Source organism: Pelophylax lessonae, assembly GCF_965119305.1.
Source record: "Pelophylax lessonae genome assembly, chromosome: 2".
NCBI lineage: Eukaryota > Metazoa > Chordata > Amphibia > Anura > Ranidae > Pelophylax > Pelophylax lessonae.
In genome coordinates, this window is record NC_138769.1 from 685,659,859 (window position 1) to 685,675,727 (window position 15,869).

Consider the following 15,869-nt stretch of genomic DNA (forward strand, 5'->3'; position numbering starts at 1 on the left):
GGGCTGATTCCACACTGTTCTCATGATCATTGAAACTCCACGAGGTGAGACCTTGCATGGAGCCCCAGACAGAGAGAATGACAGTTATTTTGTGTTTCTTCACTGTGAATAATCGTACCAACTGTTGTCACCCTCTCTCCAAGCTGTTTTGGTGATGGTCTTGTAGCCCATTCCAGCCTTGTGTAGGTCAACAAACAATCTTGTCCCTGACATCCTTGGACAGCTCTTTGGTCTTGGCCATGGTGGAGAGATTGGAATCGGATTGATCGCTTCTGTAGTCAGGTGTCTTTTATACAGGTAACAAGCTGAGATTAGGAGCACTCCCTTTAAGAGAGTGCTCCTAATCTCAGCTCGTTAACTGTATAAAAGACACCTGGAAGCCAGAAATCTTCCTAACTGATAGGGGGAACAAATGCTTATTTTATTAATGAAAATGCAAATCAATTTATAACTTCTTTGAAATGAGTTTCTGGATTTTTTTATTTTGTCTCTCACTGTTAAAATAAAAATATAGACTGATCATTTCTGTCAGTGCGCAAATGTACATCAGCAGGGGACCAAGTATGGGGGGGGGGGGGGGGGGGAGTAAAACTGGGGGAGTCAATGGTGGAGAAGGATCTGGGTGTTCTGGTAGATCATAAGCTCAATAATAGCATGCAATGCCAAGCCGGGATTTCCTAAGCAAGCAAAATCCGTTCCTGTATTAAAAGAGGTATAGACTCCAGAGACATACAATTTTGCCCCTGTGCAAATTGGTAAGACCTCATCTGGAATATGCAGTTCTGTTTTTGAGCACCAGTTCACAAAAAGGATATTGAGGAACTAGAGAAAGTGCAAAGAACAACCAAATGGATAAGAGGCATGGAGGAGCTCAGCTATGAGGAAAGATTAGAGGAACTGAATTTATTCTCCCTTGGGAAGAGGATGGGGGAGATATGATCAACATGTATAAATACATACAGTCAGGTCCATAAATATTGGGACATCGACACAATTCTAATCTTTTTGGCTCTATACACTACCAAAATGGATTTGAATTGAAACAAACAAGATGTGCTTTAACTACAGACTTTCAGCTTTAATTTGAGGGTATTTACATCCAAATCAGGTGAACGGTTTAGGAATTACAACAGTTTGTATACGTGCCTCCAACTTATTAAGGGACCAAAAGTAATGGGACAATTGGCTGCTCAGCTATTCTATGGTCAGGTGTGTGTTATTCCCTCATTATTCCATTTACAAGGAGCAGATAAAAGGTCCAGAGTTAATTCCAAGTGAGCTTTTTGCATTTTGAATCTGTTTCTGTCAACTCTCAATATGAGATCCAAAGAGCTGTCACTATCAGTGAAGCAAGCCATCATTAGGCTGAAAAAAACAAATCAAACCCATCAGAGAGATAGCAAAAACATTAGGTGTGGCCAAATCAACTGTTTGGAACATTCTTAAAAAGAAAGAACGCACCGGTGAGCTCAGCAACACCAAAAGACCCAGAATACCACGGAAAACAACTGTGGTGGATGACTGAAGAATTCTTTGCCTGGTGAAGAAAACACCCTTCACAACAGTTGGCCAGATCAAGAACACTCTCCAGTAGGTAGGTGTATGTGTGTCAAAGTCAACAATCAAGAGAAGAAGACTTCACCAGAGTGAATACAGAGGGTTCACCACAAGATGTAAAACATTGGTGAGCCTCAAAAACAGGAAGGCCAGATTAGAGTTTGCCAAAAATCTAAGAAAGCCTTCACAGTTCTGGAACAACATTCTGTGGACAGATGAGACCAAGATCAACTTGTACCAGAGTGATGGGAAGAGAAGAGTATGGAGAAAGAAAGGAACTGCTCATGATCCAAAGCATACCACCTCATCAGTGAAGCATGGTGGTGGTAGTTTCATGTGGGCATGTATGGCTGCCAATGGAACTGTGTCTCTTGTATTTATTGATAATGTGACTGCTGACAAAAAGCAGCAGGATGAATTCTGAAGTGTTTCGGGAAATATTATCTGCTCATATTCAGCCAAATGCTTCAGAACTCATTGGACGGCGCTTCACAGTGCAGATGGACAGTGACCCAAAGCATACTGTGAAAGCAACCAAAGAGTTTAAGGGAAAGAAGTGGAATGTTATGCAATTGCCAAGTCAATCATCTGACCTGAATCCGATTGAGCATGCATTTCACTTGCTGAAGACAAAACTGAAGGGAAAATGCCCCAAGAACAAGCAGGAACTGAAGACAGTTGCAGTAGAGGCCTGGCAGAGCATCACCAGGGATGAAACCCAGCGTCTGGTGATGTCTATGCGTTCCAGACTTCAGGCTGTAATTGAGTGCAAAGGATTTGCAACCAAGTATTAAAGCGGAGTTCCGGGCACAAAAAAGATTTTTTTTTTTGTGCCCCTCCGCTAGGTATGCCTCACCTGAAAAGGAATTGGATAGTTATTTTTTTTTTTTTTTGTTTACTCACCTTTTTATTGAAGATCGTAAATACTCACCTATGACAGCTTCCTCCTCCAGCGCCGAGGCTCACCCCGTCACTTCCTGCCTCGCGATGATTCCTGGGAGCTAAACGTCACAGCTCCCAGGAATCAATGCGCCGCACCGGCCCCGCTCGTCATTTCCGGGCGACGCCGCATTCCCCTGCTAAACAGCTTCTGGGCATGCCCAGAAGCTGTTTAGGAATGCGGCGCCGCACCGGAAGTGACGAGAGGGGCCGGTGCAGTGCATTCTGGGACACGAAGACGCGGAAGACGACAGAGAAGAGGACCGCGCCGGCTTCAGCTGCCCACAACCGAGATGGAAACGCTGTGGAAGAAAATTTCTAAGTATTTCTTCTTACAGGTAAGTGCGAACCGGGACAGATCAGAGGCTAGCCATTGTGGAATGTGCTAGCCCTGACTGTCCCGGGGGTATGTTCAGAAAAAAATAGTTTCTCTGCCCGGAACTCCGCTTTAAAAAGTGAAAGTTTGATTTATGATTGTTAATCTGTCCCATTACTTTTGGTCCCTTAAAAAATGGGAGGCACATATACAAACTGTTGTAATTCCTACACCGTTCACCTGATTGGGATGTAAATACCCTCAAATTAAAGCTGAAAGTCTGCAGTTAAAGCACATTTTGTTTGTTTCATTTCAAATTCATTGTGGTGGTGTATAGAGCCAAAAAGATTAGAATTGTGACGATGTCCCAATATTTATGGACCTGACTGTAAGTGGTCCATGTAGTGAACGTGGTGGTGAATTATTCCCTTTAAAAGCTGTAGTAAACCGCTGGCTTTCTTTTTTAAGCCTGCGTGGGCATGTCATTATGTGCTAGTACCAAAACCATATGAGGTCAAACCTAAACACTTTCAATTAGTATCCAAGCAGGCAGGCCCTTGCACTACATAATTAAATTATTATAAATAAAAAGGAAATTGAACAAGAAAATTGTATGTTTGGCCAGATTAAATCAGTCTTAAATCAATCACCTCTGCTCCACTGCCCATCCAGGAACAGAACACCTATATCCTGGCTGAGCTAAGCAGCTCCCCATGTCACCACTCCCTTGCCAACATTGTTCATAGGACAGTAAACTGACAAGATTGTGTCTATCCAAAGACCAACATAGTGATTGAGGAAGTTGTAGAGCTAAACCAGGAGGAAGTAAAGAGGTAAGAGGCTGGACAGGATTGCAAAAATCACAAAGATCTTTGGCAGGTATATAGATTTCACCACTTGTCCCTAGTTCTTTCTGTCCCAGTTTTATCAAATTTATATTGGATAGAGAAAACCTACCAAGTTCCAGTCTGAGGTCTTCTTGGCTACTGTCATCCAGAGCTTCTAAAAGAGTAGACATAAAATGATAACGATCCGTCTTGGGAATCTGGCTGAAGTCAGTAGGCAGCTCGTTCTGTCTTGGCTTCAAAGCAAAACAAAATAATGATCATGAAAAACGTACCAATATAAAGACCCCACTTTACAGTCTCTAAAGCCAAAAAAAAAAAAAAATAAATAAAAGATTCTGCCATTCTGGACTCAGGAATTCACAAGCCTTCCAGGACAGTCAAACTGGGTTAGCCAGATTCCCTGTGAGTGATTTCACTCTCCTGGAACACGAGTTTTACTTCCCAACAAAATTCTTTTAAAGGCTCTGCCACTCAATGTCATAAAAAGACCCCTTTCCCATCCCCCAGGTTCATATATTACCGGTTCAGTCTCACAATCAGAGTATAGAAAACCACAGACATGCACTTTTATTGTAGCAGTGGGTGCTGCAATCTTTAATGCAATATGATTTTGCCACTGCCTCACGTATTCCCTTTAAAAGAGAACTGTAATCTTATTTGATTTCAGTTGTTTTCATCACAACACAGGCATAGCTGTCATATACACATTAACAAAGGGTAACATAGGAGGTATGATTGGCAGATCTAAATGAATGCCCATGCTGATGCAATATGAATAGGATGTCCTACAAGCTCCCAAAGATATTAAGTGTTGACTAACATTTGACCATATAGTGCAAATATTGGCCAGCTCTGCATGCTGGATTAGATTAGAAGGCTGATGAAGCAGGCTTATAGTGATTGTAAGGTCTCTTTTTATATATATATATATGAAAACAAACATGTTTTACTTCCCTCCTCTGTGCAGTATATTTTGCACAGGGCAGCCCGGATTCTCCTCTTCTTGGGTCCCTGGCTGGAGCTCCTGGCCCCCTCCCTCCTGTTGAGCGTGCCCACAGCAAGCACCTTGCTATGGGGCCACCCAAGACTAGCTGCAGCTCCGTGTATCAATTCAGAAATGGAGCTGCTGTCTGCTCTGCCACCTCTCCCTCCTGATTGGCTTACTGAGTTTGATTGACAGCAGCGGGAGCCAATGGTACCACCGCTGTGTCTCAGCCATTTAGGAGAGAGAGTCCCGGTTGGCTGAGGCACCCGTAGACATTGCTGGATAGAGAGGGGGCTCAGGTAAATATTACAAAGGGGAGGAACCCCCCAATGGGACTTCAGAGATCTTCCAGAGTAATCCACTGCTATTTAAGCAATGAGAAAAGTATATTTGTATAAAAAGTATAATTTTATTTACAAAAAATTGTATCGACAAAACAAAATGTACAATACATACATAGACATCAAAATGGATGGCTAGCCCTAAAATGACAACATCATGTGATAACCAGGTACAATGTAACAGAAAACATGAGTAAACCTTATGGTTATTACAGCCGACGTGTTTCTGGAAAGTTATCCGTCTTCAGGCGCGTTGTACAGACATTTGTGAAATACAGAGTATCTATGACAATGATGAGTCAGTTAAACTTAAATAGCAGTGGATTACTTTTAAAGACCTCTAAAGTCCCATTGGGGGGGTTCCGCCTCTTTGTTCCATTTTTCGGGATGTGGTCTCACCATTAGACTCCTAATTCCTCCAACCAGCCCCTTATTTACTCAGGAGAGGCTAAGGAGGGCTGCTGCACAGAAGGCTATTTATTTTAATGCATAGAATGCATCAAGATAAAAAAACCTGACTTTACAACCCTTTTAAACGGACCGTTCCTGAGGAGAAAACTGCTTCAAAATCTTTGCAATGTTGATCACACTTCCAAAAGGACAAAGCATTTAATCATATGACCGCTACCTAATGGATCTATCTATCTATCTATATCTATATATATATATCTATATATAGAATTTTTTTTTTTTTGTTTCAATTAGCATCCAGCTAGTATATGTAAGCCCTCACTTTGTATAACAACCCATTCGGTTTCAAATAGAAGTAAAAGTCAAAACAATTGTGTATAGATCTATAAAAAATACAAATACCTTTTTATTCTCTATTTTTTTTAATAAGTGATCACAATCTCTGTTCTCAGGTGCATAAAGGGGCTTAGAGATCTAACGGTGGAGGAACAGGAGCACACCAATCTTCCCACCGAATAGCTGTGCAGGGGAGCATGCCAGCACAAAACTGATCATTGGAGGAGAGGCAGGCTGTGCTCCTAGCACAGCCAGAAAATGGACCATACTGAGATGGGTGTGTTTTCATGCCTAGTGTGGTCAGTTTGAAATAGGAAAGAATTGAGACTGGCAAGGTCACTAGGTATTTCACACAAAGAAAGCAAAATAAAGAGAACAGGATACTATTTTTTTTTTTTTTTTTTTTTTTTTTTATACGCAATAGTATCCTGTTCTCTTTATTTTGCTTTCCTTGTGTGAAATACCTAGTGACCTTGCCAGTCTCAATTCTTTCCCATTTCAAACAGACCACACTAGGCATGAAAACACACACCCATTGAACAGACACATGGAATCTGAAAGTTGAACATATTCTTTAAGGAAAACTGGAACAGCATTATCACCAGGAAGGGGCATGTTTTTCAGCCTCTTACTGATCGTTCTTTTCCCATTTCACCAAAACATAGGCCTCTGCTAACATTTGAGTATACTGTATGCCCACTTTACACTTCCAAAAAAAAATAATAAAACGATGATACACTTAATGTGCCTATTAACCGCTTGCCGACCGCCGCAAGGACATTTACTGCGGCGGTCAGCCCCTGCCAGGCAGAGTGACGTTAATTAACGTCACTAGCCTGGGAGGGTCTGGGGAGCGAGCGCGCGCCCGCGGAGGCGCGCTCCCGCTCCCGCGCGGGGGGGTCCGTGACCCGATGTCCGCCGGCCACTCGGCGATCGTCGGGGGAGAGGGAGAATGTCAGGCAGCTTGTGTAAACAAGCTGCCTGTCATTCTCCTCGCTGTAAAGACACTGATCACACGGATCTAGTATGTAGATCCGTTGATCAGTGTCCTTACAGCTAGAGCCACAGCCAATCACAGTAGAAACCACGCCCCTAGGGACACACACACAGCCCCTCCCTCCCAAATAAAGTTAACCCCTTCACTGCCAGTGTATTTTTACAGTAACAGTGCATATGTATAGCACCGATTACTGTAGAAATGTCACTGGTAACCCCAAAAGTGTCAAAAATGTCAGTCAAGGGTCCGATCTGTCCGCCGCAATGTCGCAGTACCGCAAAAAAAAAAAAAAAAAAAAAAAAATCGCAGATCGCCGCCATTACGCGTTAAAAAAAAAAACAACAAAAATGACAAAAATCTTTCCCTTTGTTAGTAAACGCGATAACTTTTGCGCAAACCAATCAAAATACGCTTTTTGCGATTTTTTTACCAAACATAGGTAGCATAAAACAAATTGGCCGAAAATTTTAAAAAATTTTGATTTTTACATTTTTTTTTGGGGAATTTCATATAAAAAAATGTGAAAAATATTGCTATTTTTGCAAAATTGTCGCTCTTTTTTTGTTTATAGCGCGTGATCAAAAAATCGCACAGGTGATCAAATACCACCAAAAGAAAGCTCTGTTTGTGGGAAAAAGAGGACGTCAAATTCGTTTAGGTACAGCGTCGCACGACCGCGCAATTGTCCGTTAAAGTCACGCAGTGCCGAATCGCAAAATACCCCCTGGTCTTTTAGCAGGAAAATCCTCCGGGGCTTAAGTGGTTAAAAGAGGAAATTAACATTTTTATAAAAATGCCCCCCCCCCCTCCCCTCTGCAGGTTTATGCCATAATGTGCTAGTAGTATGCAGTGCATACTAGCACATGACAGATTTAGCTTTCAAAGGATGTCCTCCAGTGCTGCGCTGTCAGTGCTCATCTTCTCCTGGCCTTTCTTCTAGGTTTGCTCTGTTTGGCTGTTTAGATGGCTGGGCCATGAGGACATCACTCCCAAGCATGTGCATAGGAGTCACTTCATCACGGCACAGTGCGTGTGCTGCCAATGTACTCCGAGCTGCACATGCATGGCTTAGAGTTCATTATTGCTGACATGCATTTATAACAGAGCAGACCATTAGGTTCTCTTCAGTTATAAAAACCCTGTCTGTCAGCATTTTTTAATTTTGAGTTTAAAACCACTTTAAGCTTTGGTTGCTGCTTCAATATTTTTTTGGATCTGGCTCGTTTGCACTCTTACCTCTCTGAGGCCCAAAACATTTTCAAGCGACTCTTGGTGTCTTCTCATTTGTTCTTCCAGTTGCTTCTGTTTCTGAAGGAGATGGTCTTCTTGACTCTTTTGCTTGGACAGTAAAGAATCCCGCTGCTTGTCTAGCTGATCTTGCATGGCCTTCAGATGGTCTTGCTGAGCTCTGATCTCCATAGTGGAGGAAAGAAGTCTTTCTCTAAACTCACGGACATTGGAAAAATCTCCTAATGGCTGGTTCTCCATTACACGTAATCTGGGAGCTTGCAAAGGGATAGCTGGTTCAGGAAGGTCTATTTGGGGCACACCTAAAGAAAGCTCTGAAGGCAATGGATGGTATGTTGTGCTAGATGATGTGTCATATTCTCCAGGGCTAGATGAAGTTGACTGTTTCTCACAAACAGCTTCAGCATGCGGAAATCTAGTATCACCTTGATGGGGACTCTGATAAGGAAAATGTGTTTGCGGTAAAGTCTCCTGAAGACTTCTTTCCTCTCCAAAATCGCTCTGTGAGGAACTAACACCACCTAGATTCCTGATGTTATCAGCAAGCCTGTTGACGTCCACACCACCTTGGGGTAAGAAGTCACCAGGCAATTTAGGATCTGCCAACACTGGACCCTGCAAAGCACTCCCGTCCCTTGGACTCATCTGTTCAGGCTCTAAGGCCCTGGAAGTGTGAGGAATATTTGGTTTATGAACTTCGTGCTGTTCGGAGTTGATAGCAACTGGATATTTAAGTGAATCACTCCTAAGAGGAGACTTCATCACATTCGCAGGAGGAAGAGGAGATGAAGGCGGATAATCTATGGCTTGTGGTTTCGGGCTGTCCATACTCATATCAGGTGTCCTTTGGTGAGATATCGATAAGTGTGGATATCGCTTCTTCAACAGCGTTTGGTATTCCTGTAAACGTTTCCGTGCCTCATCCACAGATTCCTTATGTAGTCTAAAAAAAAAAAAAAAAAACACAGCTTGTGATTTAATAACTAAAGCAAATCTTTATTCCAGTTTATTGCCAGATTTTCAGGAGGTAAGGACCGTATTATGTAACTATGTCCTTGGTAGGGCTGCAACTAACAATTATTTTAATAATCGATTAGTTGCCGATTATTTTTTCGATTAATCGAATAAAATCATAAAAAAACTCAATATGCCTTTTTTTTTCATTTATTTAAAATAATAATGAACAAACAAACAGAGTGTTAGTGCCGGTTCACACTTGTGCGGTTTGCGAAATCGCATGTAATTCGGAGTGCACTGCTCCTAAATTACATACGATCTCCTGTGCGGATGCGAGTTCAGCCATACACTTTGTATGGCTGAATTCGCAGCACAACCACAGCAAACTCGCACATGAGGCTTTGAGCCGCCTCAGAATCGGATCGCACAGTGGTTCACACTTGTGCGATCTGATTCTGTGCGAACTTGCAGATCGCACTGCAATATGCAATCGCAACTGGGGGTGTCGTTAACTTTTAATTTGCACCCCCTGCGTATCGCATATGGCAGTGTGAACTGCCAGATGTGCGGATGCGATGCGGGAACACGCTGCATATTCGCAGCGTTCCCCCATCGCACAAATGTGAACCGGCACTAAGGCCATCGCATCCACACATCTGGCAGTTCACACTGCCATATGCGATACGCAGGGGGTGCAAATTAAAAGTTAACGACACCCCCAGTTGCGATCGCATATTGCAGTGCGATCTGCAAGTTCGCACAGAATCGGATCGCACAAATGTGAACCACTTACCACTGTGCGATCCGATTCTGAGGCGGCTCAAAAAAAGCCTCATGTATGGCTGAACTCGCAGCCGCACATGAGATCGTATGTAATTTAGGAGCAGTGCGCTCCGAATTACATGCAATCTCGCAAACCGCACAAGTGTAAACCGGCACTTATACCAAAACTTTTTTTTTTTTTTTTTAATTAAGCTGCTATATACTGTAAATAATATAATAAATGCTTATCTAGATAAAAGAGTTAATATTCCTTATAAAGTGCAATATAATAATAGAAAAATAAGTGAATAAAAACGTCCATGTCAGCCATAGATATGAAATAGGGAGCAAAGAAAGACCACCTATATGTGCTATATGGACGTTTTTAATCACTTATTTTTCTATTATAATATTGCACTTTATAAGGAATATTAACTCTTATCTAGATAAGCTTTTATTCTGTTTTTTGGCGGGCTGCATTGCATGGAATGGACACTGTAACTAGTACTAAGAACGGCACTCACGTTTGGCTGCTTCTTCCTCACCTCGATATGACTCACTCCCTCACTGACTCAGCAAGAAGGCAGGGAGGAGGGGGGGGAGGTCACGGAAGTGCCAAGCTGTGAGAGAGACAGTGAGTGCACACTGCAGCTTTACAGAGCAGACGGAGCTCGCTGACAGTCGGGGAATGTCAAGAATGCAGCACAACTAATCGACGGAGCAACTAATCGATAATGACAATCACTGACAACGATTGTAATTATCGATTATTATCGATTTTGTCGATTAGTTGTTTCAGCCCTAGTCCTTGGAATAAATTATTGAATGGGAGGGTCGGTGTTCAATACAAACCGCTGATACACTTTCAGCAATCTGACAGCCTCCCACGCACGAGCGGCATGCGCGTTACCAGCGGAGAGCGCCCGGCTCGCTCTGTGATCGGCGAGTCCATGAGACTCGCCTGATCACAGATCGGAGTATGGGGGCGGTACCGCCAATGACAGCTGATCATGTAAAGTAAACAGCAGCCGGCGATCAGCTGTTTTTTTTTTCTCCTCACACTGTCAGTGAGTAGAGGAAAAACAAAAACGATCGCCGGCTGCTGTCAGAGGGACATCGGTCCAGTAGAGGAAAGGATTTTGTGCCCTCAGTGCCAACTACCAGTGCCTATCAGTGCAACCTATTAGTGCTGCCTCATGAGTGCCCATCAGTGCAGCCTACCAGTGCCACCCAATCAGTGGAGGAAAATTACCTGTTTGCAAAAAATTATAACAAAAACGAAAAAAAACTTTTTTTGTTTGTTCAGCAAAAAATAAAACCCCAGTAGTGATTAAATACAACCAAAAGTAAGATCTATTTGTTTGAAAAAAAATTCATTTGGGTACAGTTTTGTATGACCGTGCAATTGTCATTCAAAGTGCGACAGCGCTGAAAGCTGAAAATTGGCCTGGGCAGGAGGGGGGTTTAAGTGCCCAGTAGGCAAGTGGTTAAGGTTAAAAAAATAAAAATAAAAAAACTTTAGAGAACTACATAGCGGCGCGGACATGGACTTGACACCCGCCTGCTCAGCTGAGAGCTCCCCTGCTGAGCAGGCAGATACACATTACATAGGCCGCTCAGTGTAAAGGGGCCTTACATGTTTGCTATTAAAAAAAAAATAATCAGAATTTTTACTATCACCTTAATGTATACATTTCTGCATCTAGACAGTTCCTTAAAGCTCTTGTAAAGTCTCCCACAGTGCTGCTGTTAAGGTATGCAATCAATTACTACTAGTCACCAATACTGTTGAAATACCAAAAAACCTAAAGATCAGTAGTTGAAGTTTGGATCCAGGTTTTTGGACGTGTAGTTAATTACATCTGGAGAAAAATTGCTGTTGTGCACCACCTGCTGAGGTTCTTGATAGATAAAGCACTAGGCAGGTGAAAATGCCAGCTTCTGTGACCAATCAGCTGAAATAGTAAAAGTGCTTAAAGACATCACAAAAGGATTGCCAAAATGTACACAGCCACTGGGTCAGGATGGAGAACGTTTGGCTATAATTGCTAGAAGAACATGACCTCAACTGACAACAGTTTCTAGGCCAAGGATTATTTAGCCATGTCAGATTTTGTTTTTTTACACATACATATTATATATATATATATATATATATATATATATATATATATATATATATATATACACAAACACACACACACACACACACATACATACATATATATCTCCATACACACAGAAATTACCTGTTTTGTTCAACAAGACGTTGCTGATACTCTCGAATCATTTGAATATGCAGATTTTCAACAGACTCATGGGTCTCCGAAACAAAAGGCTCCTAAAGTAACACACAAGAGGACATTAACACTATTAACAATACACCCTATACCTATATCTTATATTTCAGGGAAACTGATAACATTGCTGGCTATATTCAAACTCAAGCACTGAAAAAAAAAAAAAAAAGCAGTCCAAATGTGGCCCAGGTCTGCAAATAGCATTGTTTAGTCATTATAGGACCTTATAGGCAAATTTTCCATGGAGTATAATAAGTATGCTGTATTTATGGCATTTGCCAACATGAAGCTTGCTGTTAAAAGGAGTTTAATGCTCAATGCACACTGGGCTTAAAAAAATGCCCCAAGGTTCCCTTGGCAGAAAAAAAAAAAAAAAACAACGCTCATATAGAAAATCTCTGTGCATATTTAGGCACGTTTAGGAGTGTTTAGCATTTTTCTGCCAGAAAATTATCAAAAAACGCAAACCACAAGGGTTTTCTTTTTTTGCCTTTTAAGCGCGGAGCTTAAAAAATGCCTCTAAGCGTCCCAATGTGCTTAGACACATAAGATGATAATGAGCTCCTTCTACAGGAGCAAAACACAGAACTACTGTTGAAGCAGCTTTTTAAGCCCAAAATGCATGGACACCAAAATGTTTAGGAGATAATTTAAAATTGAAGTTGCATTTGACCTCCTTCTGACCTGCTTTTGCATTCCCATAGACTTGAATAGCAGGGGGGAGAGAAGCAGCAGACATGAATTCAAGTGCATCAATACATGCTCTTAGTGTGAACTGCACCAATCAAGGCTTTATTGACCTCAACATGCACAAACCCTTAAAGACCATATACTGTATGTCAAAGACAAAAAAAATCATTACAGGTTCTTACAGCAGTCTCAGTCTCAGGTGCTGTTGGCCTGGCCCCGTCTTCCTCTGCAGTCACACTGCCATCCTGTTCTATCTCTTCTCTTCTGCTGATCTGCATTTGTTGCTGTACCCTGCAGTATTCTTCCTCTAGAGCTTGTCTCTCCTCTTCCAGTCTTCTCATTAACTCCAGCTGTTCCAGCTTTTGTCGCTCCAGGTCTTCCATCTGGAAAAACATTAAAGGAGTTCAGCCTATCTGAAAAAATAATAGATGGCTTTTGTGATCCACTTCGGATCGCTTTTCAGAGGGGCTGTAAACAATGCTGCACGTCAACGAGCCCTTACAAAGGAAGTGACTGAAAAATTTTTACATATCCAATGTGTACACTGATCTCAAGATATAGTAAGATTCTCATATTTTTAAATGTTTGCTTAGTACTTTTTTCACAACACATAGATCTGTAACCAATCCAAGATGCTTGCACCAGTATGTCAGAAAACTTAGTTGATATCCTTTATCTCCATACCATGATAAAGTCAATGACAGGGTCGGGCTGAAAGAAAAGATTTTGCTTAGTGACACTGCTGGATAAGTCTGTTTATCTGTGCTTTTATGAAGGACGTGCAGCCTGCATATGTAACCAGCAGAGGTGTGACGTGCCACCACTGGATTTTGTTATACACTATATGGCCAAAAGTTTGTGAATACCTGACCATCAGACATGAGAGCTTACTGAATATCTCACTTATAAACCACAAGCATTAATAAGAAGTTTCTGTAACACCGACAGTACACATTATATGAGGCCTCACTGGAAAGCGCTTTTTTCCATGGGGCTGCATATATGCGTATCTGTCTTTGTGCTGGGAGATGGCTGCACAGTGTGTCCCCAGCAAAAAGACCATGGTCTCAGCGGGAGCCCCGGGTCCCATACTAACGATAGGGACCGAGAACCTCCAGGTCACTTTATGGATGTGATAGCCTCTGCTTGGCTATCAAAGTGATCAGTCAATGTGAAGCCTGCCACTGTGTGAATGGAGAGGAAAGATGCACTGCATCTCAATGCAGAGAGAGATAAACAGACAACAGTGTAGAACAAATTAAAAAAAAAAAAAAAAAAAACACTAGATCAAGGTTTGGTCTAGGTCAGCGGCAGGGTTAGTGTTTGGTCTAGGTCAGCGGCAGGGTTAGTGTTTGGTCTAGGTCAGCGGCAGGGTTAGTGTTTGGTCTAGGTCAGCGGCAGGGTTAGTGTTTGGTCTAGGTCAGCGGCAGGGTTAGTGTTTGGTCAAGGTCAGCGGCAGGGTTAGTGTTTGGTCAAGGTCAGCGGCAGGGTTAGTGTTTGGTTAAGGTCAGCGGCAGGGTTAGTGTTTGGTCAAGGGTTAGTATATTATGGGCAGGATTTAAAAAAAAAAATATATGTCTCTGAATGTCAAAGATTTACAATGCCTCATGGGAATTGTAGTTCCTGAACAGCTGAAGGGCCATAGTTTGGCCACCCCTGGTCAGAAGATCAGGGTTCTGGATCCTGATAGGTCAGTCAGTGCAGTATGAAAACTCCTCCTACAAGCTTTACCAAGACACTGATAGAAGTCACGAGACTGATGGTTTGAATGCACTAGGACCATCCCCTGCAGCACGGTTGTCTCCCAAATTACTTTGATATTGATAACTTGGTCACTGATGTGATGAAATCACTGGTTCTTCTATTCCTTCTGTGGGATTTTTTTCTCCCCCCCCCCCACTCTTTGGACCAAGTGGCGTTTACCCGCCTCAGCCCCAGATCAGGCGTATATCCACGGTGTACTCAGCGACGGGAGATTATGCAATTTTTCTCTGCGATTTTCTGTGTTGTTTTTAATATAAAATTTGTACTATGCTCCTGAAGAGTGGATGATAACTCCACTAAACGCATAGAGCCATAAAATATGAAGATTTATCAGGACATGGATTACGTAATATGTATGAAAGAGCCCCATGAGCCACTGGATGTATTCTTGCTATGTATTTGATATATATATATATGCCTTTGTATGATATTTGTATCTGCTATTATATATCTATTTGTTATGTGTATATGCCTAGCAAGACATTTCCTTTACTACCTCTTGTATGTCCATACCTGGATTGTCTGTATCTGTACTGTGAATATGTGAGATTCTATTTATTGATTATTGCTACATGATCCATTCTTTTGTCGTGCAGCAAGAAATAAATAAATATTCTGAAACTAAAAAAAAAAAAAAAAGAAGGTCACGAGACTGCTATATACTGCTGATGAGAAAAGGTATTTAGCAGTTTAGATTTACTAAAATAATTGCATTTCCATGTGTTGTGTACTGTGGGAGACCAGATATAGTGAATGCAGGCTCCTGGGTTTAGGAACACTTTAATTTTCTAACTAAAGTTCCACTTTAAGCATAAGGCTCGGTTTCCACTAGTGCGGCTACGAAGTCGTGCTACTTCTAGCACGACTTCGTAGCGAAAGTAAACTGCGGCTTCAGTGAGACTTGTCCCTCATAGAGGGAAGTCGCACTGAAGACGGCTCAAAAGTAGTGCACAATCTACTTTTGAAGTCGCCGCAATTGAAGCCGCGGCAGTGGAAACGGGCCCCATTGAAAACAATGGGTTTTGACTTGCTGTGCGACTTGACATGTGTCAAGTCGCACCGCAAGTCGCACTAGTGGAAACCGAGCCTAAGAGTTTAGCAAAGTTAAATATCATTTGTGCTCATCTCACATTCACAGATGAGGAAACAAGCAACTTGTTACAAATGACACGGATTCACTCATAACTGGTGGCTAGGAGCTTTGCATTTTATTCATCCACACTAACTGTCCAGCTGTGAGCAGTACAAAAAGGCACAGAATAAAAATATTCACCTCCTTCCTCCTCTCGGTCTCCATTCTGATGCGTGCCGCTTGCTCCTGAGGATGCAGAAGGATAGAATTTCCAGCCAGAACCGTGTTATCCGTCACGTCTTCAGCTTTTAAAAAGGAAAGGAGATCAAAGAATGGCTTTACCTGC

At 42.1% G+C, this 15,869-nt stretch overlaps 1 protein-coding gene across 1 annotated transcript in view; it reads right to left on the reverse strand.

Moving 5' to 3' along the window:
* The window catches only part of CEP295 (centrosomal protein 295), a 147,303-nt gene that overhangs the window by 53,249 nt on the left and 78,185 nt on the right, over nucleotides 1-15,869 (reverse strand). The window contains exons 11-15 of the mRNA XM_082245878.1: nucleotides 15,725-15,828; nucleotides 12,870-13,070; nucleotides 11,947-12,038; nucleotides 7,967-8,921; nucleotides 3,770-3,893 (exon numbers count right to left, since the gene is read on the reverse strand). Coding sequence (XP_082102004.1) covers nucleotides 3,770-3,893; nucleotides 7,967-8,921; nucleotides 11,947-12,038; nucleotides 12,870-13,070; nucleotides 15,725-15,828 — 1,476 coding nt within the window. The remainder of the gene's footprint in view (nucleotides 1-3,769; nucleotides 3,894-7,966; nucleotides 8,922-11,946; nucleotides 12,039-12,869; nucleotides 13,071-15,724; nucleotides 15,829-15,869) is intronic.